General features: G+C 36.2%; 1 protein-coding gene across 2 annotated transcripts in view; it reads right to left on the bottom strand.

Moving 5' to 3' along the window:
* The window catches only part of DDX10 (DEAD-box helicase 10), a 275,119-nt gene that overhangs the window by 210,073 nt on the left and 37,132 nt on the right, over positions 1–27,914 (bottom strand). For both annotated transcript variants that reach the window (XM_070273597.1, XM_001499568.6), the window contains exons 10-13: positions 24,519–24,620; positions 23,277–23,364; positions 20,123–20,211; positions 15,621–16,089 (exon numbers count right to left, since the gene is read on the bottom strand). In XM_070273597.1, coding sequence (XP_070129698.1) covers positions 15,621–16,089; positions 20,123–20,211; positions 23,277–23,364; positions 24,519–24,620 — 748 coding nt within the window. The remainder of the gene's footprint in view (positions 1–15,620; positions 16,090–20,122; positions 20,212–23,276; positions 23,365–24,518; positions 24,621–27,914) is intronic.

Here is a 27,914-nt window from a genome sequence, read left to right as displayed (position 1 = left end):
TATCAGGGCTTCGAGGTCTAGAAGAGTTCACTATCTGAATAATTTACCTCCTTCTTGCTGATAAAAACCACAACTATTAACGCTAATTTTATTTCATAATTGAGACTATTAAGATAATTGTAAAAAGAATCGCACTTATAGAAGTCATTTTAAAATGGACTTGCATCAACTTTTCTCTTCCTGATATTATGATCAGATTTATATTTAAACTGCAGTGAAGCTGTCACAGTAGTAAACTTGGATAATACGAAAACATATAAATAGAAATTATCCTTCACTTGCTTCATTACTCCTCACCATTTCCTGCAGAGTCCTCCTACTCTTCCAAAAGTGACTGACCAAAACTACTGCTGCCACCTCTGCTCATACCCTTTTCCCTCTTTCTCCACCTACCAAATCCAACACAGCCTTCAGTACTAATCAAGTCTCACCTACTCCCGAAAGATCTTCAGGACTCTAGCCCAAAATCCCAGGCCAAATTAAAAACTTTTTATCACTATAGGTAAATATTTTATATTGTCTTTCTTACACTTCCAACCTATATTGTTATTTCACTTAATATTTTCATATGAATGTCCTGCCTCCTCAACCATGTAACTTTCCTGAAGGCTGACAAGTCTAATTTTTTCATATTTGGCACGGTAACATGTCCATCTTAAGTGAATGAAAAAACCACAATTAATTACAGGGGGGAAAATGTGGCAGAGGATATTTAAGGTCAACTGACAAAATCCCAAATGCTCAGGCTAACCTACTCTGCCTAAAGGCTCAGTATTTTTATCCTTTCCTCAGTAGACTTTTGAGTCTGGGCACTGTGAATTATTTCAGTGAAAGTAGGAATAAATGAGTCCCTCAAGCGGCTGTGGGTGTTTTTACAGAGATCTCATCAGAACAAGAAAGAAGCTGGTGTTCTGAGTAGACCAGCAGGGTCTTTCAACCTGAGAAAACCAGAGACATAAATAGCCTCATTAAATAATCATTTCTTGGCATCTGCTAAGGCTTTACATTTCACACAATGTGTGCAACTCAATACACATACGCTGTTGGAAAAACGTTCCCAATTGCAATAACACTACTCTTTCCCTTAATATCTGATCTGAGGAATTCCTAGAAAAGTATGCAGTCTTTCAAATTAATGCTATTAATGAGAATATAATTAAGCATAAATGAGCTGTAGGTCTGAATTTGAAAAAGCTTTATGAATCATTTTTCTCCTTTATACTGTTAAATATACACTTTTGGCAAGAACATATAAACCCAACACAGATGTGAACACACAGACCTGCCAAAACAACTCTTTCATTTCTGTTTTAAAATATCTAGATAATTTTGATTATCATGCTTACTCATATGCCTTAAAAGAGGAGCACAAGTACTACCGAGCAGCGTTTAGACTGCTTCTCCAAGATTCTTAAATGTGGGGACAACAGGACTCAAGTGGCACTGAACGTATGGAGGAGAACTTGTGCTGGCCATGAGAAATGGTAAGCCTGCTTCCAATTTGCCTCTGTCAAGGTTAAATCTTCAACTGAAGAAGTACACATTGTAGGAAAGAGTCTTGCAGTCTTCTGGCCACAGTGATTTATACACACACTCTTTATCCTCACTCTACTCAAAACTACATACACATTCAGACATAAAACAAACCACTGATGGAATAACATTAGGATAAAACTGATGTCTACAAGTGAACTCAGTAGAAAATAAAATTACTGGTAGTTCAATCTAAGAAGTTAGTTTTTCCAAAGAATTTTCTCAACCATCTTTAGAAGAAAGTTCTTTAGAAAAATTTCACTTGCATTTTTATTTTTCTGGAGAACACAGAGGACCACATCAAGAAAATAGGTCCTAGGGATCAAAGCAATCAATACAACAAGGATGACGGATGGATTAATTCAGATTTAGGAATATTTCACATAATATATTGACTCTGTATCAAACCCAGCTTTTCAAATCCAATACAACGGTCCTATCTAAGACTAACCCATTCAATCAACAGATATTTTCTGACCCCTTACGTTTCACGTACTTTACTCTATCAAATGGTACAGTCTCAAATTGGGGAAGAAATCTGAATAAACAGATAAAAGATCAACCAGATCTGAGTTAAAGAGGTTCTACTAATTTATTTATTCATTTACTCATTTCATTCAACAAACAGCTACTCAGAACCTACTATAATAGGCTATTCTGATAGATATAAAGACACAAAGATGAATAATATATAGCCCCTGCCTCAACAAAGGTACATGGTATAGTGGAGAAAACAAACAAAACAACAGCCCAGGATGCTCAGGAAGCACACTTTGGAGCCCCTGATGGTCCCAGCAAATGTAACGACCCACTATTTAAGGTCTTATAAAAACAAAAGCAAGGGGGCTGGCCTCATAGCCAAGTGGTTAAGTTCGCGCTCTCCACTGCAGGCAGCCCAGTGTTTCGTTGGTTCAAGTCCTGGGCGCGGACACAGCACTGCTCATCAGGCCATGCTGAGACAGCATCCCACATGCCACAACTAGAAGGACCCACCATGAAGAATATACAACTATGTGCTGGGGGGCTTTAGGGAGAAAAACGAAAAAAGTAAAATCTTTAAAAATAAAAAAACACAAAAGCAAGGGCTTTCAAACGGAGGAATTTGTGTGTCTCTGGAATTCTGTTGATCATTTAAACTAAAGTAGTTTTTCTACATTCTGATTTGGGAGAAGCAGACCAAAACAGAAAGACAGAAGAAGACAGTTCTCACATTTTGCTGCTACCTAGCACTGGGAGACAATCATCCATGGATCTCTCATGTTTCTTCACATTTTCCAGCAGTTACTCTTCTGGATTATCTTTTCAAGTGTGTCAATATAGCACACAGCCTTAGAAGATAAAGAAATAGGATCTCCCTTGGGGGCAGTGAACAGATTTTCTCTTGACCAGGTTAATAAAGATAACCGAAGTACGGCACGTTTGCTAGCAGCCCTCCTATAGGACTGGGGATTTCTTCGCTCTGACACAACCTACTCTGTGGACAGCACCAACCTGAGGACACCTCCACATGGTCCCTGGGGAACTTCAGAGGCAGGGGAACTAAGGCAAACTTGAAGCTCATGCAGCCTGCTGTACTGTGAGTTATCAAAATATATACCAAAGTACAGCAGGCTAATTTGTCAATCTGCAAGTAGGGGAGAATCTCAGGCTCGTCATGGTTCTTGAAACCTAGAAATAATTTGTTTCCCTCTCTTCAATAAATAAGAAAAGCCAAATGAATCTGCAATTTGCCCCCACAGAACAGAGCTAGTCAACAGGCGGTGGAAAAAGGAAGAGAGAAGAATTAACCCAGTACCCCATATTTAATCCTGTAATCATAAACCCATTATAAACCTAGTTAGCTAAAGCTGGTGTTAGTATAATCATAAACCTAGTTAGCTAAAGCTGGTGTTAGTAGACAGGCTGGAAACCAGACAGGTAGACTCCAGGGCACTGATAGCATATTCTTGGGCAATAAAATACCTCCCCCTTCTCCTTTTTGTGGGAGGGGGAAAAGTGAGAGTATTATTTCTAAAAACACCCATTAAAAACCAATACTTTGTTCAACTTATTAAATAAAATAGCTCAATAGCTATTAAAACATATTACTAAGTATGTTTGAAATTGAGTCAACCTAAAAACTCTTTATAGAAAATAGGAGAAAATAAGATTCACTAAAAGCCAGCTTTTCAGATTCCTTTAAAAAAAAAATAAAAGTGTTCAATCTCAGAAGATTTGAGTGGAGAGTTGAAATAGAGAGCTTAATAGAATTTTACTTACTCTTTGACTTATAAAGTTCTACTTTACAGAAACGTCAGCAAGTAGGAAAAACAGTCTAGATAGATCAAAAGATGCAAACCAAACAAAAACACTGAACCAAACCACATGAGAGAATGTTATTTGGCAAATTCTTACTAAGTGTTTTTGGAATACGGAACCATTTCCTACATCAAACGTCCTGAAATTAGTGGACCTTCCAAAATCAGGTATTACAGCAAGGAAGAAAACAGTCCTCTGCTCTCTTGCTTCCCAAGACAAAAACCAGTAGATATGAAAATGCATGCAGGTGGCAGAATTATTCTAATCATGATCACCCAAAAGTCGTAATAGGAAATATGCCATTTTAATTTAGAACACAAACTTATAAAGTAATTATTATTTGAAGGTAGGCTCTATAGTGATTACCACTGCGAAACTGATTCACTTATTCCACCAACGTGAGGGGTGGGGAGGGAACAGACCAACAAGAAGGAAAATTGCATCAAGAGAGATTATCCTTGAAAATATGAGCCACGTCCCTTATACGCTTCTCTGAAAAGTTAAAATATGTGATTTCTATCTCATGCATGCCTAATGCTTAGGATTTTCTTAATATATTCCAGGGATATTTACAGTGCCCAGTATACCAGGGCATTTGCTTCTGGAGCTTAAAGTAATGCACTCTAAGAATCACCACTGTGTTGGCTTTATTAGAACTGTAACAAAATATCACTGTTTTCAATCATTTATTATGCCAAATAAAAACCAGCAGATTCTCTGTCCAACAGTCTATCAGGACAGTCTGTCACCCTTATTCTGACAGCCAGCAGGCAAGCTAAAAGAAGAGAAGAAAGGAAAACAAACCAAAAACAGCAACAGCCTTCTGGAGGGAAAAATGTTCAGGAATTGATGGTCTGCAACCTGCTTAACACAGATAAACCTTTTGTCCTATGGTAAAATACTCCTAAGCTTGAAAAATAAATAAAATCTTTTTAAAAATTCAGTTTATTAAAACTTCATTGTAGATGTTTCTAATCACGATTTGTTTAGAAAAAGTTTCATTATTTTATTTCAATACTAGGGATAAAACTGCTGTTGATGAATCCACAGGAAAAGCTCATTTAAAGAAAAACAAGCTAGAAACAAGCATTAAGCGTCTACCATGCGAGAGATGCTGCAGAGAATGCAGGAACAAGCAAGAAATGTTACCTGCTCTGAAGGAGATTCATGTTACTACACATTTCTTTGTGTAGTGAACTGCCTATCAAAAGTCTGTTTATCAATTCTTCCTCTTAATCTTCCTTCCTTCCTTTTTTTGAGGAGGTAGATACACAATTTAAAGGAGGAACCCTCATATCCCACTTGTAGTGGTACCCCTTACAGGGCCAAAGCCCATCCACCAAAGATAACCCAAAAAGGGAGCCAGCCCTGTGGTGTGTGGTTAACTTTGTGCACTCCACTTTGGCAGCCCGGGGTTTGCAGGTTCGGACCCTGGGCAGAGACCTACATACTGTTCATCAAGCCATGCTGTGGCGGCATCCCACACACAAAACAGAGGAAGACTGGCACAGAAGTTAGCTCAGGGACAATCCTCCTCAAGCAAAAAGAGGAAAATTGGCAACAATGTTAGCTCAGGGCCAATCTTCCTCACCAAAAACAAAACAAAACAAAACAAAATCCAAAGGGCATGAAATGGTTAAAGAGAAACCGCAGAATTTTCTAATTGACAAACAAGATGTTCCATTCATTAAACATCATTCACTACACACCCAAACACCCCACAACATTGTATTCTATTATGGCCCTTTAAACAGATGAGACAGAAAACAAAAGAATACAGACAGAGGTTTTATGATCAAAAAGTAAAAAGAGAAAAACCAATTTAGAGAAAGAGAAGACAGCAAAAAAGTTGGAGAAAGAAAAAAGCCAGGAAAACAAAAAGGTGTCCATTTCACTTTTTAAGTAATTTTTCTTTAATATGTTTTACAACATTATGAGTCTCTGATGGATTGGAAACTAAAACATTAGCCCTTCAACAAACAGCTTGAGCAGCAGTGCCCTAAAGACTTTTAAAATTTAAACCGTCATGGGGGCCAGCTCCATGGCTGAGTGGTTAAGTTCGCGCGCTCTGCTGCGGCGGCCCAGGGTTCGGATCCTGGGCGCAGACACGGCACTGCTCGTCAGGCCACATTGAGGCAGCGTCGCACATGCCACAACTAGAAGGATCTGCAACTAAGATATACAACTGTGTTCGGGGGGTGGTTTGGGGAGATAAAGCAGAAAAAAAAAAAAGATTGGCAACAGTTGTTAGCCCAGGTGCCAATCTTTACAAAAAAAAAAAATTTAAACCATCATGAAATCGATATGCTAATCTTATCAGTATATACTTAGACTACTTTTACTGAAAAAATAAGCCTTTGTTAATATACAGGCATCCCTGTTCCCCTGCACTTTACTGATGTGCCAGTGCTCTGGCCTATTAACTTGCTAGCACAGGCTCCCAGGAGGGTCTGAATTCTCTTTAGGTTCCCCCTACCCAGCCTGGCTCTCTTGCTCCATTCACCAACCTGCAAATCACACACATGCTCAAAGCACCAGCAGAGCTGGAGTACTTTAAGAAAAAAAAAAGTTTTTGCAATAATATATTTCAACAAAAGCAATGAAGTAGGCATCATAGAAAAAATAAGAACTTGAGAACTTCTATCGTTTTAAAATTTAGTATTCTTTTTGTTTCAAATAACGTATGGGGGGAGGGTATAGAAAAATCTTTTCAGAATTTAAAACCTCTCAAGGTCTTAATCCAGCAGTGATAGAATGCCTCACACACTCCCAGGGAGGCACCCCTGACCATTTTATGTGAAATTGTAACACCCTACCCCCTGAACTCTGCCTCCCTCTTACCCTGCTCCATTTTTCCCAAAGCACATGCATCTGTTTTCCATCTACCTTCCCCCAACTAGAACTTAAGCTCCATGAGGATAGGGAATGTTATTAACATTCTCAACTTCTAGCACTTAGCAGGCAGTCAGTAAATATTTGCTGAGTAGATTTTTCTAAAAGATCTCATTAAGCCTTCATTTAATAAGCCTCCATTTCATCTAAAATGCAAACTTTCATGGTAGGAATAAAGCTTCAGGTCAAAGCAAACATGATTTAACTGCCTTTCACCAACAGATGGCACTAGCTTCAGCTGCTGCCTTGGACTTAGATTCAGGATGCATCTGAAACTGTGTTTCAAAAATGTACACTGAAAAGAACCAAATCAAAATGCAAATATGTTTAGACAAATTTAAGAGAGATGAAGAGTTAAATTCAATGCTCCCACAAAGAGAATCCTCCCATTAAAAAGTTTTGGGTAAAAATATATACACTGACTGGGTAGACTTATTAACAACAGGTCTTATGAACAGCATTTTGGAAACTAACCTGTTCATGAGCAGAGGACCTGCATAGCAGCCTAAATACTCTACAGTATATCTGTAGAGCTATAAATATAAACAAACACTTGAAGACACTGAAAAGCTCCCTGTTTCTGATTATCCTAATAGTCAAGTTCAAAGGCAACTTACAACCCTCAATAATAACCTGTCCTATTTCACCTTTCTTTCACTACCTCTACATTACCTTAAAATGAAGGTAAACATACCCTGATAAATTTTCTGAAATTTAAGCTATAAAAGTAAGTCATTAGAAAATTCAGTAGTCACCAGATGCTTTAAATATCGAGTACTACAGAAAAGTAGGAAACAAAGGAGAACAAGTCAAAATGTTTTTGATACGATAACGATCCAGCATGTGAAAGAATAAACATCAAGGCAAAGCTGTTAGCTTTCCATTGTGAATTTACTTCCTCGGGAAATCATGTGCATACAAAACTCAAATAGGGAAGGAAGGAAAAGATACATATATTTATATAGCAACTCATATGTACATCTGAGTTTCAAGTCACACAATAACTATTCCTTTTGAATTGGAATGAAGTTTACAACTAAAGAATTAAGCACAGGATGCAAGAAAAGGGCACCTGTAAGAAGATAAGCGAGCATATATACCAACACCATTTGAACTACTCAACATTTAAAGGTCATCCCACCATTTCTCCACTTCATAGTACCAAAAATTGGGAGCACAGTAATCTTGATTCCTTGGTTTTACTTTAAAGAGCTCTCCCTTCTGTTTAATTCAACTGAGCATTATGTAAGACCCTTGGACACAAAGGTTATGACAATCTCAGTAATCACCAGGTAGAGAAGAAAGAGAAATTAAGACATTCCTGTAGGTATACTATGAAACACCAAAAAGAAAAATACTAACAAAATAGACAATCGGAAGCCAGATGTCAGTGGGATGAAGAAATAAAGAAAGGCTTCAAAGAAGAGGCAAGATTAGCAATGAATCTTACAAGAGAGGTAAGATGTGAAATGCTGGAGTAGTAAGAATATTCTAGGAAGGAATCCCTTCAGAGTAAGTGGAAACTCACACTGGAAAGAATGGGCTGGTAGTACAATGGGGTAGGGGCTGGCTTACAAAGCCCAACTGAAAGGAAGATCGGCCACATGAAAAAATACTAACTTGACAGAAGTTTGCAGGAAGATGCCTCAGAGAAAGAACAATGGGGACCAATTATGAGGCTTATCCCAAGTCAAGTCTGAGGTGATAAGGGTCTGGGGCAGAATAGTGGCAGTGCTAGTGCAAAGTGAAAAAGAACATTAAAAGACACCGCTAAATGTAGAAATGACAGGAATCAAAAAAAGCACAATCATGTTGAGGCTCAAGTCAGATGGGCCTAGGTACAAATCCTAATTGTGCCACTTCACTAACTGTAGAACATTAGGCAAGCAAGTGAACCTTTCAAAGTCTCTGTTTTTTAACCCACAAAATGGAAGTAATAGCACACAAGCCTGTGGTAAAAGTTTAAGTAAATGAGATAAAATATTCAAAGTGCATGGCAGATTACTGAAAATCAGTAGATGTTCATCACTTCCTGATACTTCTTTTACAAAAACATAGCTGTCTGCAACAAATTTCTGGAAATAGCCACCACAGTTCATTCCCATTTTAAATCAAATAATTATGAGGATAAAAAGAGCTAAACTCCAGCACTCTCCTAAAACAATTTATCAGCATGCCCAATCACTCCCCAAAAAAAGACATTACTTTCTCTAATGTAACTTCTAAATCAAGTCCTAAAAATAAGCAATATCCATAACCTAATATCTTCTACATAATACCTTCTAAAAGTATATTACACAATATTATCCACAAGAATATTGCCAGTTAACTGGACAGAGAACTCCACCTAGAAAAATATTTGTGTAATAATTTATTTAATGATTCCACATGAAATAAATATCTACTGTTAATACCATTTTCACTTCTACTTATAAGCAATCAATTCATTTCTACAGGGCATTGTGCTTGCCTAATAGGGTCTGAATATATCAAATTATAAACTCTCCATAAATATTTGGCTATAATGTCAATTGGACCTGTGATATCAGTGGAGAAGGTTTAGCACTCTTCAGATCAATACAGGACACTGAGAAATGTGAAAAATGCTCTATCAACTATGCTATAACCATAAAAGCAAACTTGTTTCCTGATACTGTACTTCAAGTAAATGAAATGCATCACTTTCTTTCTACAATGGTTCCTGATTCAGAAAAATAAGCCTTATTTTTCAACAACTACCTCAGACACTGCCTGGCCATGGAACAGACAAACCTATATCACCCCCTTTCCTGTATGTCCCTATAATACTTTATCAAGTGGAAATAATAGTTAACATTATCTATGCTTCTTCTATATACACAAACTTTGCTGGGTGCTTTTTGTTTCTATTCATCACAATAACTCTACCAAGCAGATGTTGTTACTGGCCCCATTTTACAGAGAAAGACACAAAGGCGCAGAAAGGCTAACTACTGAACAGCATACCAGAAATGGCTCCCCATATTAAACACGTACTTCCTTATGGCCATGGTTTTGCTCATTCTGTACTCTTTGCTTAGAATCCTTTTTCCCCCTTCCTATTAACTCCTATACTTTCTTTAAGGTACAATGTCCCCCAGGACATCTTCTCTACTACGATGCCAATATCTGAGCTTTAAAACATTTGGTTGCATGAATGAATAAGTGGATAGAAGGCTGGCATTCTGTACTGAAATGCTGGTTTAATAATCTGCTATGCTAACTAAAGCATAAGCCTCTAAAACTCACTAAGTAACTAGAGAAGTCCCTGGCACCTAGTAAAAACTCAGTAATTGCTGCTGGAAGGAGAAGAAAAAGGAAAAGTGAGAAAAGAAAAAGGGAAAACGAGAGAAAAGATGAAGAGACAAGAGGCAGAAAAAGCCCAGCTCCCATATATCAGAATCTTCATTTGGAACTTAGAATATCTTCATAAGAGAACACTCATAAATAATAACATTAGCTAATCTATGCTTTACCATCAACAGAGTTCTTGCAATACTAAGAATTTCCATGCAAAGATGTAAGACACAATGTAAACAGGATATAGAATCAACTCTAGGGTACAAAGAATAATCTATGAGTATCACCCGAATCTTAATTAAAACTGACCTATGTTTACTGTTAAGGAAGCTTTAAAAAGACACTGGCTGAGCTAAAATAAAATTTACCCATTCGTCTCATTTCTAAACAATTATAAAATGTGAAAGACAAAAGTAGAAGCTTAGAGACTTCATTCCCATATTTAAGAAAATGTTTTAGGGGCCAGCCTGGTGGCATAGTGGTTAAGTTCGCGCACATTGCTTCAGCAGCCCAGGGTTCCCAGGTTCAGTTTCTGGGCATGAACCTACACACCACTCATCAAGCCACACTGTGGCAGCATCCCACATACAAAACAGAGGAAGACTGGCACAGATGTTGGCTCAGCAACAATCTTCCTCAAGCAAAAAGAGGAAGACTGGCAATGGATGTTAGCTCTGGGCAAATCTTCCTCACTAAAAAAAAAAAAAAAGAGAGAGAGAGAGAAAATGCTTTAAAATCTTTTTCAATTTAATCATTTTAATCATATATTCACATTCTTCTCTAACACTGTTTCCCTGGAGGTCAACTTTCTAGACACCCAACAGCCAATAAAAGCAGCCAAACCAAAAGTCTCTTCCCTGTGGTGGGAGGTCAACCAACCTTCTCTTACTGCTTTAGTGCCTGATAGCAGCCAGGCTCTCTCTTACCCTTCTGTTATTGCTCCACTCATGACTCCCTCTCCGCTGCTAAGAAAATCTGTTTCTCTGTTCATGCCTTGATCCTGTCAAATAGAAAAGGACTATGACAAGGTAGTCTTCTAGAAGACATCACTTGCACCCAGTACTCAGCACCTCTCTTCTCCATTCATGTCTAAGTCTAAAGAGGTAAATGTATCAACTCTATATTCCAACTGTCTGCATAGCCCAAATTTATTTGGATAGCCCAAAATTATTTATAGTCCTGTCAATGGCACAGACATTACCTAGTGACAGAAAGTAAACCACACACAAATTATGGTAGGCAACAGGACTGGGTAGAAAGAGAAGGTGATTTGGCATCGGAGACAGATTTAAGCACTGACTCCACCACTCTGACTCTGGAAGTCCTTTAAAAGCCTCTGTGAAATTTTAAACATCATCATCTCCCTTTCCTGTCATGAGGATAAAATGAGAACTTACAAGGAAAGTATTTGGTATATGATAAAACACCAAATTAGCATTATTTTATTGATGAAAATGATATGATTATTAAAATCCACATGATCTACAATCCAATGTGTTCCCATGGGCTCCAAGCTTCAATTGAGTTGGACAAATCTTCTCCCTTTTCCAAAGGGACAAGAAAAGAAGAAAAAGATACCAAGGCAAAAAGAATAGCCTGTAATATAAGTAATGAAATCCGTTCTCTTGTGTGTCTGGTATGTCGTCCCTAAAGACAATTCTGAAACAGGAACAAAAATATTTGAACAAAGCCACCTGTGTCTGAAAAAGTATTTAGTCTCCCAAAGGGAATACATTCATCTATGTGTGTAAGTAATAGTATTATTTCCCATTTTTTGTATGGTTTGGTTTTCTTTACTTTGTCAGGTCTATCCTTAAAAATAGGTAATAAAAAAAGCAGCCTCCAGTGAGTGATGGCTGCAATACAATACTAAAATATAAAATGCAAGAACAAAGGCTAAAATGGAAAGCCAACTGAGACTGTGGATGCAAAAATCACACTCAAAACCAAGTGCCTTGAAAACATGATAAAGAATCAGATTATAATCTTTTTGCAAATAAGCGTTAATTGTGAAAACTCAAAGGCAGATAACAGGTAAAGTTGACAAGACTAGGTGAAAAAAAAAAGGCAGTAAGCCTTCCTATCTCAGCTAAAGAACGAATAGTTTCAACTTTACTATTTGTGAACAGTATTAGGTAATGTGCACAAAGAAAGGGAAAAACATTCCCTTATCAGCAGCTCAAAATCTTACTAACTGCCCCAAAATGTTCCTCACATATGACATATATGCCATACTTCCAATTTATTATAGTAAAAAAAATCACGTAGGTATTTCAAAGAACTTTTATAGTATACCATGCAAACATATTCTTAGTTAGAATTTTACATAATTACCATTAGATACTTTCATTTACTACCTAAATTACAAAGCTTGGCCTATACAGGTACGTCATTTAGAATCAAATAAATAAGTTATTTTATTTATGCTCATGTTTATAGAAAGTTCGAGAATACCTTTTGAATCACTATAAGTCAATCAGGTAAATCTTACATAGTTTCAAAATATAGGTTTCCAAGAACAAACCTATATATATGAATTCTATGTAATTCACAGCAAGCAAAACTATCAAAGTGAAAGAATAAGCAAGAAATCCAGTAATTCACTCATTCACTCATGAAACATTTGTGAAATGTGCTAACAGGAGGTAGACACTGTACCAGGCCCTGAACACACACTGGTCAGGAAGACATTAATTTCAAGGAATTTAGAATCCAGTAGGGATGGCAGACAAATAATTGTGTGTGACATGGGCTATAAAAAAAGGTTAAAAGTCAGGGATGATAACTAATGTTTAAGGACATCTTGGAAATCAACAAGCAAGAGACCAGTATCATAAGAGGAAAAAAAAGAGGGAAAAATATAAGCAATACACATACAGAAAAATTACACAAGTGAAATAAACGAATAATGCTCAACAGAATCCAAAAAAGATAAATTCAAACAGTAAGACATTTCTCACTGTTTTTTTCAAAACAGTAAAAACACATTAGTATTTGCTGTTGGTATGAATAAATGGGCACTGACACACAAAGCTAGTGGACAATGATCAATATGACCCTCTCTGTAGAACAGTCTGGCAAAATGTATCAAAAGTTTTTAAAATGTCATGTTCCCACAGTCATTATAAGAAAACTAGAAGCCAATATCCCTCATGAACACAGAAGCCAAGATCCTTAAGAAAATATTAGCAAGAGGAATCCTGCAACAGACCATGGAAAACACATCATGAGTAAGCGAAATTTATCACAGGAATTTAAAGTTGGCTCAACGTTAGAAAAAATCAGTTTATCAACAGAACAACTATATGGTTACCTTAATAACAGAGGGAAAAGCATCTGACAAAATTCACCATCCATTTCTGACAAAAACACTAAACCAGCTAGGAATAGAACTTTCTCAACCTGATTAAAACATTTACAAAAAACCTACAGCTAAGTTTAGATGTAATGGTAAAAGACTTAATATTTCCCGTCCCTAAGAACAGGAACAAGAAAATATCGTCCACTCTCACAACTGCTACTCAACATACAGTGCAATCAAATAAGAAAATGAAATAAAAGGTGGAGAGACTGGAAAGTGAGAAATGAAACCATCTTTATTAACGAACACCGTGATGACCATCTACAGAGAAAATCATAAAGAATCACCAAAAAGAGCCACCGGAACCAATAGGTAGGTCAGTTTAGAATGACTGGTATACAAAAATAAATTGTATTTCTATATACAGGCAAAGAATTGAAAATTGAAATTTTAGAAGTACAATCTATAACAGTACTGAAAAATATGAAATAGTAAGAAATAAATCTAAAATATGTGCAAGATATGCATGCTTAAAATTATAAAACAATGCTAAAAGACATTAAAGAACGCCTAAACAAATGGAAAGATGTACCACGTTTATGAATCAAAAGACTCAACTAAGGTGTCAATTCTCCCCAAATAGATTTACAGATTCAATGTAAGCTCAATGAGGATACCAGCTGGTTTTCTGTACAAATTAACCAGCCGATTTAACAACTTATATGGAAATACAATGGTCCAAAAATAGCCAAAACAATTTTTTTTAAGTACCAAGTTGGAAGACTCACACTACCTGATTTGACATTTACTATAAAGTTACACTAATCTAGACAGGTGTTACTGGTGAGACGACAGCTGTATAGACGAAATTGAGTCAACAAAGGGACCTAGACATACATGGTCAACTAACTTCCAACAAAGGGCCAAAGTAACTGAACGGAAAAGTGCAGTATTTAAGAAATAGTACTGATTCAATTCAACATCCACATGAAAAAAAAAGAACTTTAACCTTTACCTCACACCATACATAAAAAGTAAGTTGAAATCAATCCTGGCCTAAATTTGAATGCTAAAACTATAGAAGAAAATCTTTGTGACCTTGGGTTAACCACAGATTTATCAGACATGACAAAATATCTCAATTATAAGTGATAAATCAGACTTCAAAAACCAGATTATTGGTCAAGAACACGGACACTAAAGTCAGAATAACTAGGTTCAAATTCCAACACTGTGGGTAACAAGTTGTGCATCTAACTATTTTATTGTCTCTGTTTTTTCCCCTCACATATAGTATGAAATAGCACCTACCTCATAGTAGGTTACCTTCATAGGGTTATTCAAGGACCAAATGAGATATTCTAATATATATATATATCATTACATTATTATGTAATAATAATATACATTAAGTACTCAATAAGTATGTTTGCTACCTTTCCAAAATTTTTATTTAGTTACTTAAAGAAACACCTATCCAAGTTTCACAATTCAAAATTTACTATTTCCTACTATCGGTCTTAGAAAGAATTTTATTAAACATTGTACAAAGAATAAAAGGTTGGCTTCATTTTTCATTCAATTCTCTTTAAAGAAATGATAAAGAATAAAGGCATACAAAATAGGAAGAAAAATAAGGGAAAGAGAAGAAACATTTACTGTGCATCTACAAAAACCTCAGGAAAGAGGTGCTTTATCCGGATTACATCTTTTGTTCCTCCTAGCAGGTACCTACAGAGAAAGAAAGGACCTACACCAAATTTTTAATAAACCTCCATAAGTGGCCTTTAAAAACAAGTGCCAGCTTTCTGTTTAAGATACTGGATTGGTGCCCAAAAGCAAACACCTTATTAAAAGTAAAATTCGTGTTTAGAGAGATTAAATTGTTCTAAGAAACATCTGCAATGATTTAAATCAGAAAGTAATTTGTTAAGAATCACAATGAGGGATCCTCACATCATACACCATAGAACCCCATCACATTCCTTAATGTTATAATCATGACTCTGGCTACTTTTAACACATGCATCAGAAAACCAGTAAATGAGAAGATTAAAGCTGTCGACCTCTTAAGAGTTCCCAAAGTTATGAAAAATCAGAATTCTTTGGCACCTATTCCATCTTTAAATATGGAGAAGGAGAGAAGGTTAACTGCAAAGAAAATCATTCTACAAATTTATCCTCGTTCTTACTTTCCCACAGTTCCCCAAAAGCAACAAGGAGCACACAGTAAAGTGGTGGGAAATAAAAGAAGACACTCCACTGGGAGTAAACTTACCTGTAACGTTTTATTCTCTTTAAGGTCCAACCCAAACACATTGTGCCGCTTCACCTTAAAGAAATCAGCATCAAGTCCATCTTCCTCCTCATCATCTCTGTCCAAGAAGTGCATAGAAACTTTCTCGTTTTTCTGAGACTCATCAGTGCTAGGGACAGATTGAGTTTGAGACCATTTTGCTTTTCCCAGTTTCTCTTCCATTTCTTCTTCATCTTCCTTTTCTTCCTCTTCAGCACTAATACTGTTAGCCAGTCTGTACTCTGTCCCTTCTGATCTTTTCCCACCTTTCTGAAGGATGGACATTTTCTCACTGAAGTAGGCTCTAAATTCTTCCACTTCATCATTGGTGAGGGAGGGAGCCCTTGGCCCAATTACTTTATTATCTTGGCTCACTACCAATTCTCTGGTGGGTTGTTTCTGCATTTTCTGAAGAAATCTTACCCGTGGTGCCACAGCAAGACCAAGAGACCTTAAATATGGGCAAATTAAAATAGTTATGTCAATACACTGATGGTGGGTTCATGGGTATTATGAAACAGCTTCTCAGGAGTTAGAGATTTTTAGAGTTTGGTTTTTTTTTTTTTAAAGAAAACATTCCTCTAAGATACAATGCAATCTTGACAAGTTAGATGATCCAAAAGGCAAGACAAAAAATACTGAATACCTGTCAAAAAAAAAAAAACTGGAGATACCCTGTTTTGCACTAAGAGGTTAACATGGTATAAAATACAGAGCATGAGACCAGAAACAAGGAACAGTTCAAGTACTCAATCAGTGCATTTCCAGTTTAACTCTCTCACCTCAGCTTCCTCCAACACGAGATAACAATACCTACCAGGCCCATCTCACAGTTGCTGTAAAGATCTGATGTACTAACTATATGAAAATACTCTGTAAAATGTAAACATTAAGGCTAGAAAAGACATGGCCATGAAAGGACAAACCAGTTCTCTACAAAGAATAAACTCAAGTATCATCATCCCCGCTTCTGAGACACATAATATGACATAATCACTTCTATAAAAAAGGAGTTTTAAGCCGGAGGAATCACAATCCCCGATTTCAAAACATACTACAAAGCTACAGTGATCAAAACAGCATGGTACTGGTACAAAAACAGGTGCTCAGATCAATGGAACAGAATTGAAAGCCCAGAGATAAAACCACACATCTATGGACAGCTAATCTTCGACAAAGGAGCACAGGGCCTACAATGGAGAAAAGAAAGTCTCTTCAACAAATGGTGCTGGGAAAACTGGACAGCCACATGCAAAAGACTGAAAATTGACCAGTCTTTTTCACCACACACCAAAATAAACTCAAAATGGATCAAAGACCTAAAGATTAGGCCTGAAACAATAAGTCTTCTAGAAGAGAATATAGGCAGTACACTCTTTGACATCAGTTTCAAAAGAATCTTTTCGGACACTATAACTCCTCAGTTGAGGGAAACAATAGAAAGAATAAACAAATGGGACTTCATCAGACTAAAGAGCTTCTTCAAGGCAAGGGAAAACAGGATTGAAACAAAAAAACAGCTCACTAATTGGGAAAAAATATTTACAAGCCACTTATCCGACAAAGGGTTAATCTCCATAATATACAAAGAACTCACACGGCTTAACAACAAAAAAACAAACAACCCGATCAAAAAATGGGCAGAGGACATGAACAGACATCTCTGAAAAGAAGATATAAATATGGCCAATAGACACATGAAAAGATGTTCATCATCGCTAATCATCAGAGAAATGCAAATCAAAACTACACTAAGATATCACCTTACACCCGTTAGATTGGCAAAAACATCCAAAACCAAGAGCGACGAATGTTGGAGAGGTTGTGGAGAAAAAGGAACCCTCATACACCATTGGTGGGAATGCAAACTGGTACAGCCACTATGGAAAACAGTATGGAGATTTCTCAAAAAGTTAAAAATAGAAATACCCTATGACCCAGCCATCCCATTACTGGGTATCTATCCTAAGAACCTGAAATCAGAAATCCCAAGAGTCCCTTGCACCCCTATGTTCATCGCAGCATTATTTACAATAGCCAAGACGTGGAACCAACCTACATGCCCAGAAACTGATGATTGGATAAAGAAGATATGGTATATATACACAATGGAATACTACTCAGCCATAAAAAAAGACAAAATTGGCCCATTCACAGCAACGTGGATGGACCTTGAGGGTATTATGTTAAGCGAAACAAGCCAGTCAGAGAAAGACGAACTCTATATGACTCCACTCATAGGTGGAAGTTAACATATTGACAAGGAGATCTGATGGGTGGTTACCAGGGAAAAGGGGGGGTGGGGGGAGGGCACAAAGCAGGAAGTGGTGGACCCACAACATGACTAACAATAATGTACAACTGAAATCTCACAAGGTTGTAATCTATCATAACATTAATAAAAAATAAAAAAAAAAAATTTAAAAAAAAGGAGTTTTAAACCAGAGACCAAAAAAAGAGAAAAGATTTTCTCCTTCTAAAATCAAGATTCACTTTATGATCAGGTCCTTCCCAGCTTCTAAATTCTCACTGAGGGACTGCAAATAAACTCTTAAAGCAAGGCCTGCTATAATCAGCAGCTCACATTACAACACAGACCACTGCCTTTTTCCTATAAGACATAACTCATAAAAACTGAGAGTTATAGTGGTAAAAGGCAGATTCAGAAATAGGACTGTTGAGGTTGGAACCCACTAGTTGTGTGATCAAAGGACATTATTTAACTTTCCTATAGCTCAGTTCTCTCATTGGGAAATGGCATGATAAGAGTACTTACATCATAGGGTTGTTGTAAGAATAAACTCAGTTCATAGATGCAACGCACTTAAAATAGTGTCTGGCACATAGGCAGCCACTACTGAGCACTTGTCATTATTACTGTTATGGGGGCTCAAGGTTAGTACCACAAACTCGTATCTCTCAATGTATAATAATTACATTTACGTGTGTTTCTCAGCTACTAAACCTGGAGCTCCTTTAAGGTAGGAGTACATACTGTACATCTATAATTTCAACATTTAGCACAATGAACTGCATATTAGGTTTTCAAAACAAGTTTCTTTAGTAAAATAATTTTTAAAACCTTTATTATACCCTACATACATAGCACTGCCTTAAGTATCAAAGCCTTCTAAAGGAAATTACACATCCAAACATCCACAAATTAACTGAAAACACTCAATCAAACCGTACCGATAACTTAGGCTCAGAATTTAACTTTTTGCCTTCCTAAGTATCACGAATAAAAAGCAAATGTCTTCAACTGTAAACAGATGAGATTTATTGGCATCTGCAGCAACAAAATGTCTCCTAAATAGGGTTCTGCAGTGTTAAAGAACCATGCCTCTCCTGTTTGCTAATATCTCAGCTAAGTCCATCAGAAAACCAGAACAGACCTTCCTCATGGAGCACAAAAGTCAGCTAATAATCTAAACTATGAATTGTATTCAGAAATGGTAAAATTAGTATCTGGTACATAAACAGTAAGCAAACAAAAACATGTTATTCATGGCATGTAGTTTTCTATCCATTACCTAAACAGAAAGTCAGTGGCCTTACTCTGTTATCTAACAATTTAAATGGTTTTAAAATGTTACAACTGACAAATTACCTGTTATACTAAATTTGCAATCTAACACGAAGAAGAGAAAACAGCAGCACACTCAGATACAGGTTTGTATTAGACTCATTTTAAAGGTGAAGGCACTCAAATTCCTGCAGAGCAGGCCAAATATACAGACCTTGCCTTGAAAGTATATTATTTCATCACAGACTGGGAAATTTCATGCTGACATTCAAAGTCTGACTGACCTCAAGGGGGCGTCTATAGGATTTTGTCAATGCTTCTCCCACAGGTAGGACCCCACTGAAAAACGGACACTCCTCTTTTCTAGCTAAAAAGATTAGGGAAAAAATCCTGCAAATACTAAGGCAAAACAAGTCTAATTAAGAGTTCCATTTTCATATAAGACTAACCTCAGTTACTAACCAGGGACATTTTGCCAGGGGAACTGTTGAGTATGTGTACGAAACACCAAGACACAAAGAATATTCAGGCAATAAGTAGCATGGGAAACCAACGTAAAATAAGGTAAGGATGACAAAGAGACTTGCATTCAAAGCATAAAAAGAACTGTCTGTGGTAGTCCAGGCCAGCATTTCAGAGAACAAGAGGATCACAGACATTTAAGATTTCAAAGAATGCTTATCAACTGCTCTCCATCTCCTTTAAGACCAAACTACAGGAAACTACCAGTGTGACTTCAAGGAATTTCTACTTACAAGTAAGAAACTTCTTCCTGACAAGAACAGAACACTCAACTAGTTTTCTACAGTTTACAGCATTTTTTTCTGTGAAGATTTTTAACCGATTCTCTTAAGGTAAGGCAGATTGGTTTAAACTAGGACTCTCAGAAAACCAGGTTTCAAACAAATTCCCTCTAATTTTGAAGATTCACAATTAAAACTACAATATGAATACTTACAGGGCATATTCAGGTATAGGTAACTTGCTCACATCAAATATTTCTTTATCCTTCATCAGATATACTGAACGTATGTAGGAGACAAAACACTGTAAAAATAGGAGGTTTAAATGTATGACATAATAGTTAGAAATGAAAAATTAATTTAAACCAAGGTAAAAGAAAGTTAACTGAAGGGATAAATTCAACAGTAGTGAAAAAACTCAAAAATAGTTGAGCATATCTCTATTCTGCAAAAACAGAAAACCTGCCTTTTTAGAACTGTAATATTAGAAAAGACTTTAAATTTGATTTCATCAAGCCAACTCACAGAATATCACCTTCTCAAAAAGCTATTTTAGGACTCAGTATCATTCAGCCACAATATGGTATATGAGAAAAAACAGAGACTTTGGAGTTAAACAGATGATAATCCAAACTCCATATCTTACTAGTTGAGCAAACTTCTTGTTTCTCTGTCAGTTTCCTCATCTATCAAACAGACAACAGCACCTTCTACTTAGAGTGTTATGAGAATTAAATGAGAAAGCGCACGTAGACTATCTGGGAATATCTTCTGGAATACAATAAATACTAGCTTTCGTAATTATTATTATTGTAGCAGTCAAAAAGTTCTCCAACAAAATAAAATTTTATTGTATTTAAATTAAGCTTAATAAAATCATGGCAGGTAAAAGTATTCCTAAAGCTTCTTCTTTTCTATTACAATTTCAAGTAACTCATCATCCTTACAATTTCAAGTAATTTGTCATCATCAACTTGTGACAGTTTCTTCTGTTAAAAAAACAAAAAACTATCTTTATGCCAAGAGCCATACAGAAAGTAAACATGGTCCTGATCCTTTGTCAGTCTGTAAAATAAGCAGGCAACAAAGATGAAACACATCTAAACAAGCTTTTTATTTTAAAATTAATTTTTGTAAAGTATATTTAATTCCCATTTCTATATTTTCTAAATGTCACATTTTCTCTAACTTTACACTAATCCTTTCTTCAAACCATTTACATTAATCTTCAAATAATTTTCCCTGTCTCCATAGGCATAAAAAACAATGAATGGTTCCAGTTCAAGGATAATTTTTTCCTCTACAATCGTCCACAAGAAATCACCCCAGTTGCTTATCATTTTTGTTCTATCCACATTATAATCAAAAGCTAGAAAATCACTTCTTTGAAACTAGATAGGTTGCTGCTGCTAGCAACACAGTTAGCCATTCTGTTAAACCATGCGTGACACCCAATAAATCACATCATTTATTTCAATGTGCTATTCTATAATCTTTGTTCTGGAAGGCTCATTTGTTGTATGCACAAACCAGTGCAACGACATCCTTCCAATGTTTCATATTTCCCAATTCATAATTGAATGACCTCCGAGGTATGCAGAAAGTCACAACATAACGGAATTCTTGTATATTATTTAAAATGTGCATATTATTTCCAAAGTCTCTAAAATAAAAATTTAATTCCTAGCTTAAAGTATGTCTGCTAGACAACACACACACACAATGTCTGCATGCCCAAATACGTGCCCAAAAATTTTAAGGAAAAAAAACTGTTTAAAGGTCCTTTTCATTAAATTTCAGATGAAACGGGCTTGTAGAAATCCAACTTTGCATAGTTCATTATTTGGTTTTCTTATATTTTAGAATTAATTTCTCATGATGTATCATGGAAGTTCTGAAGACAGTCAGACCTAGATTTGAATCTCAGGTCTGCCACTTTAACAGTTATGTGACCCTGCACAATTTTTATTTTCCTCAAGCTATCATTTACTCATCTATAAAACTGAATCACCTACCTCATAGGTTTTTGGAAAGATTAAATAACACAATGCATATCAAACTGTCATGTAATAAAGTCATGTCATAGCTAAGTGCCCAACACATAGTAAGCATTCAAATTTCATCATTAATGTTTTTTTATTACAGTGATAATTTGATAAAATAAGTTAATTTAAAAAAATGTAAGATCTGCTCTTTAAAAAAAGCTTCTTTGGGGGCCAGCCTGGTGGCGTAGCAGTTAAGTCCACACACTCTGCTTGCATGGCCCAGGCTTCACCAGTTCAAATCCAGGCACAGACCTATGCACTGCTTATCAAGCCATGCTATGGCAGGCATCCCACATGTAAAATGGAGGAAGATGGGCACAGATGTTAGCTCAGTGCTAATCTTCCTCAGCAAAAAGAGGAGGACTGGCAGCGGATGTTAGCTCGGGGCAAGTCTTCCACAAAGAAAAAAAGCTTCTTTGCTAAGAATATCCAATTTCAAAACCATAACATAACTTGACTGTTTTTCTGCTCAGGCTCTTCTATCTACTTAAGATGCCCTTTCTATATCTCTTCTTCATTTTCTGCCTCCCACTTCATCTATCTGCTAAAATAGAATCCACTCTCTGAATCCCTACTCTCTAACTTATTGCTGATGTGTTATGGAAGATGCAGATGTAGATATTGTATGCAGATCTTGTAATTACAACATAAGTTAAAGAGTGGTGAAAGGGAAGAGCTTTATAACAGTGACTCAAATATTTGTCAATTCAACAATTGGATAGCTCTAAAGACAATGAGAAATAATTTCAAACCTTCCTTTTCTAAAGACTCTACTGCTGGACACTCTAAGAAACAAAAAATAAGTTTAACTAAAAGCGACACTTTCTTGTCTATTTGCTAATAAAGATGATTTCTAAATCCAGAAAAGTAATTTGGGAACATTAAGTCTTATTTATAGATTAAAAATTTATCCCTAAAGACAATTTAACAAAAATGCTATGCTTTCTAGAAATTTAACCTAATATAAGAAGATATTAATCTTATAATCAGGAAAGTACACTCAGGGATTACAATAAGTTTATTGACGAAATTAAAACTTCTAACTTGTTCAAGTATACTAGAAACAGACCACTGTGCACTTAATCATCTTTAAGAGGATTTTCTATATGTCTGTCAAGATTATGGAGAAGAGACATTTTTCCCAGGTTACTTTAAGAAATATATCATTTAAAAGTTAAAGAATAAGGTAACCCTTAACTGCAAATTACACTACTTGAATATCTGAAGCATAACCATGCAACCCAGAAGTAGCAGAAAATGATGAAATTTACCCTTATTATATGGCTCCATTCCAATGAAGATATTCAATTCAAAAATCACTTACCCTTTGAGCTCTTTCTTTTAAATCCTGATCTTGAGCTAAAAACGATTCCAATTTTTTCTGGACGTCTATAAGTTTTTCTGGATTGATTCTTTGCAACAAAAAGATAAATGTTAAACTGAGATATCTCAATTTTAGAAACTGAAATTAATACACAGCATTTTCCTCAGTATTTTTAAATCTATAACATTATTTCTCAACTATGAGCCAGATCAGACTGAAATTACACCAGAAACAAATTTGACTCTTGAGCCTTATGAATAATACAAGAAAAAGAAATGAAAGATCAGACATCTTCTCTAAACATCCCATATGAGTAAAAGATACTACAGTTAAGAAGTAACCAATGCTAATGTGGTGTTAAGTCTATAAAGTTAGAAAAATAGCCTTTCATGGGAGATGGATCATCAATGATATGGAATGAATGAAACCTAATGTCATTTTTTTAAGTATTTCCATTTTCAGTCAAATATCATAAAACAAATTTCAAATAATAAACAAGTGGCCAAGGGATATAAATATTGTCTTCCTCATCTGGAAGTTAGGCAAATTTAACACGATTGCCACTTAGCTCTGTCCAAGTAGGCTACAGGAAAGAATGAAATTCTTACAAGACTGTAGGTTTCTCAAAAGAAACTCCACTTGTTCCCCTGATTTTAGACTAAAACACTTTGTTCCCTCAAAGCTGGAGTGGTAATAAGTGGTGGTAGAGGAAACGGTTTTTACTTTTTTTTTCTTTTAATTATAGAGAAGTTCAAAACATAGAAAAGAAGAAAAATTTTACTCAGCCTCAACAATTATCAACTCACAGCTCTTGTTTCATCTAAACCCTTACCCACTCCCCACCTCCATCTAATCACCCTCCAAAGTATTTTCCTCCAAATAAAGCCAGAGTGTTTCAAGGGCCCCAGTAAAAATGAGACAGATCAATTCTGTGGATGCTCAATCTAAATATCTTCAATGACAGGAGAGCACAATACTCTGAAATGGACAGACAACCCTAAAAATAATTTCATCGAAGAGATTTAACCCTTTCAATCAATGCTTCCTCAAGCTAAGAAGTTCTCTTTTTCATCTTACTTTCTCCACTAACAGTCTTCTGAAAAGTTATAAGCAAATTTTAAAAAGTCACAAACCAGACAGCAGAATAGATTAGAGAGAGGAGAGAATTAGGTATACACAGTTAAGCATAATAATTTCATGCTTTCATTTTCCTAACACATCAAGACACCAAGTAGTTCTTACTTGATCTCCTTCACAGGCACTTTCTTCTGGAGAAGCTGCTGCACCATCCCTTTTTCTTCTGAGGGAAGCAAAATTAATAAAGCTTCACCATCCTCTTTATACCTAGACAAAAATCAAACAAAATCTCTTCCACATCAATGCAACCTGCTTTTCACTTTTTAACAGTCTGATGAACACGGAAGCAAGTTCACCTAATTAGTAAATATTAGGAATACTCTTTTTTTTTTTTTTAACTTCTGTGACAACAGAACATTGGGGCTTTGAATATGTTTTTCAGTTTTTCATCACTAGCTATAATTCCTAGTGACTTTGAGGCTATGCCACAAAAGAAGGGTTAGATCCTAAGAAACTAATCAATTAAAAAGAATTTCTTAAATGGCTCTCCACCTATAGGATAGCAAGGAGAATTTCTCATTCAAGCCATTAGAATGTTATAATAAAATCAGTCATTTAATAAACATGGCACCCAATACATTAAGGAAATCAAATCAGAATAACACTGTTCAGAGGCATCAGTTCTATGATATGAAATATAAATTATGAAATGGATCTCTGCTCAGGTGAAAAACCTGCCTCCAATTCATGTACCTCTCTTTCCTCACCTAGTAAAATTTTATTTCATGCTGCAACATCAGGAATTTCTACTTAAGCAGGGCACAAGGCACCCATCGTTACTTAAGCTTCATGTGCTACCTGCATACAGATTTCCCTGAAACCTCAGTGTCAGCTATTACACGCAAGCAGTAAGACATAATGGAATTGGGTATTTGTGGAAATATTTTGAAGACAAAACAGAAAGTAATCCCAAAGCCCTCTCCTCAGGGTTCATGCTATAAAATATGAGAGGCAAATTTTTATAGTTAAGCAAATAAACTATTCACTGAGAAACTTTATGCCAGGCATAAACTGTGAGGAACACAAAGAAAAAGAAGATGAATATCCCTCTCTTCAGTGATCTACAATCTAGTTGACTAGAAAAGACAAATACATACAAAAGCAAGAGATTCAAGAGAACATCCCCAAAATAGTATATTAGTGTCAAAGGCCAATGACGGGCAATAAATGCCATGAACTCACAAGTGAAGAGACCACTCAGGGTTAGCTAGAGAAAAAGAGAAACACGTCACAGCAGACGGAATTTGAAAAGGGCCTTGAAAATGGACAGAAAGGAAAAAGCAAAGGTATTCCAAAGGGGGCAAATGACATGAACAAAGGAGTGGAAACCAGAAAATGCAAAGCAAATTTAGGGAGCAAACTAAAGATAGGAGAAACTCAACCTCAGGCAGGGTACACGAGTGGACAGCAAGAGATTACTAGAAAGGTACTTTAGAGTCTGGCTTGGGAGGATCTTGGATGCCTCTGTATAGAGAGATCGAATGCTACTGCACATAAGTAGAATTTTATTATTGAACACTGGAGGGGAAAACTAACTTTATTGACTTATCATACTGTACTATAAAGACTGAAGGAGCAATTTCTACCTCACATGTTGATTTCAAAACTCCACTCCTAGACATAAGGTGAAACTCCAGTGTAATACCTTCACAGAAGTGTATATACATGTGTGTGTATATATATCTTTGTGTATAGTGACACATAGAAACATATGAAACAAAAATACCAAAAAGTTGAAAGTTCTCTTTAAGTTAATTCACAAATGTAAAAAATGTTAAGGGGCCACTATACACCAGGCACTGAAACAGAGTGATAAGACAGATATAGTTCTGGCTGTCACAGAGCTTACAGTCTATTAGTGACAGACATTAAAACCAATAACAATACAGTGGTATGAGTGTCACAGTAGACATACAGGAAGCCACAAGAACACATAACGGAGAGCTCTAAGAATGTAGTCTACGAGTCAAGAAAATTGCCCCAAGGAAGTGACATCTAAGACCTGAGACCTAAAGAAAAATCAGGAATTAGTCAAACATTAGGGGAGAGTCAAGTTTTCCAGAGGGAAAAGACAGCAGGCATTTGCGAGAGTCCACTGGGTAGTTTTGTCTTCTTAATGCTTATTTGCTTCTTCTAAGTTTTCTAAACGCACATGTATTAAACATGGAGAAAAGAACACAGCTGAGCATGCATTTACTCCTTTTACTAAGAATCTGTTTCATAAGTGAAAAGCTAGTACCAAATACCTTCCTCATTGTATTTTAATACAGACTACTTGACTCAAATGTTCTGTCTTCATTTACTATAAAGAAATACGAATGTAAAGCATTCCCCCCAAGCAGTGTTGGACTAAACCATGTGTGAAGGCAAAAATTATTAGCATATGAAGCATGAGGCAATATCCTGAGCAGGCAAGATATCTGAGAGACACCACAACTTCTGAAGTTCCAAGACCTCACCAAGGACAGGTGAGGGGTCAAAGAGTATAGAGATCAGTTAATACTGACCTCTATACAATGCGCTCACCAAAATTCCCTCAAGGCAGCCAGACTCTTGAGGTGAAGTCAGTTACCTTCAAAAGTTAAAAGGCCAACTTCCTGTGTCCAAAAAGGAACAATTAGGAAGGAGGGAGATCAGCGGGTTGAAGGATAAGCAACCATTTTAACCTTCTATATCCACATTCAGAGATGGAGAGATGAAACACATAGGCCCCCAAGTCTGCTTAGCCTAGAACTGTGGCAAAGGGGTAAAGAGAAATCTCTAGGATATCAAAAAAGCCATCCACTGAAGATCTCTGATTTTCAGACTGACTCAGAAGCAGGAATAAGAAGTCTAATCATCCATATCACTCTTATATACCCATTCATGCACCCATGAAGAATCCGGAAAAATGAGTCATGATTAAAGTCCCAAAGGGGCCATATCCAAACCTTTTAAAACTATAGCTAACAAGGGCCAGCCTGGTGGCATAGTGGTTAAGTTCACACATTCCGCTTCAGCAGCCCAGGGTTCTTGGGTTCAGATCCCAGGCACAGACCTACGCGCTGCTCATCAAGCCATGCTGTGGCAGCATCTCACATAAAAAGTAGACAGAGATTGGCGATTAGCTCAGGGACAATCTTCCTCACCAAAAAAAGAAAAACAACAACAACAAACTACAGCTAACAGAATGTATACATAAAAGACTACAGAAGGTTAAGACAGACTGCAACACTGAAATTTAGAAGATTCCCAAAAGAAAATGAAAAAAAAAGTCCAAAGTTGAATCTCACAAGAGAAGCATCTATTAAAAGGATCATCAGTGGTCATTTTACCTATTTCACATCATATACATCTTTTCCCAGAAACAAGGTAAAGCACAAATTATCTTCCACATACCAATACCCAAAAATTTCCAGTAAGCTTTTATTTCAAAAATAAAAGTTCTTTAAAAAAAAAAAAGTATAAGCACATTTCACTTTTTTCTTTTAATGCTTATAAGAACTGTCTGTTTACCCATGA

Source organism: Equus caballus, chromosome 7 (assembly GCF_041296265.1).
Source record: "Equus caballus isolate H_3958 breed thoroughbred chromosome 7, TB-T2T, whole genome shotgun sequence".
NCBI lineage: Eukaryota > Metazoa > Chordata > Mammalia > Perissodactyla > Equidae > Equus > Equus caballus.
The sequence above is the reverse complement of the archived record's forward strand: the minus strand, read 5'-3'. Positions and strand labels throughout refer to the sequence as shown.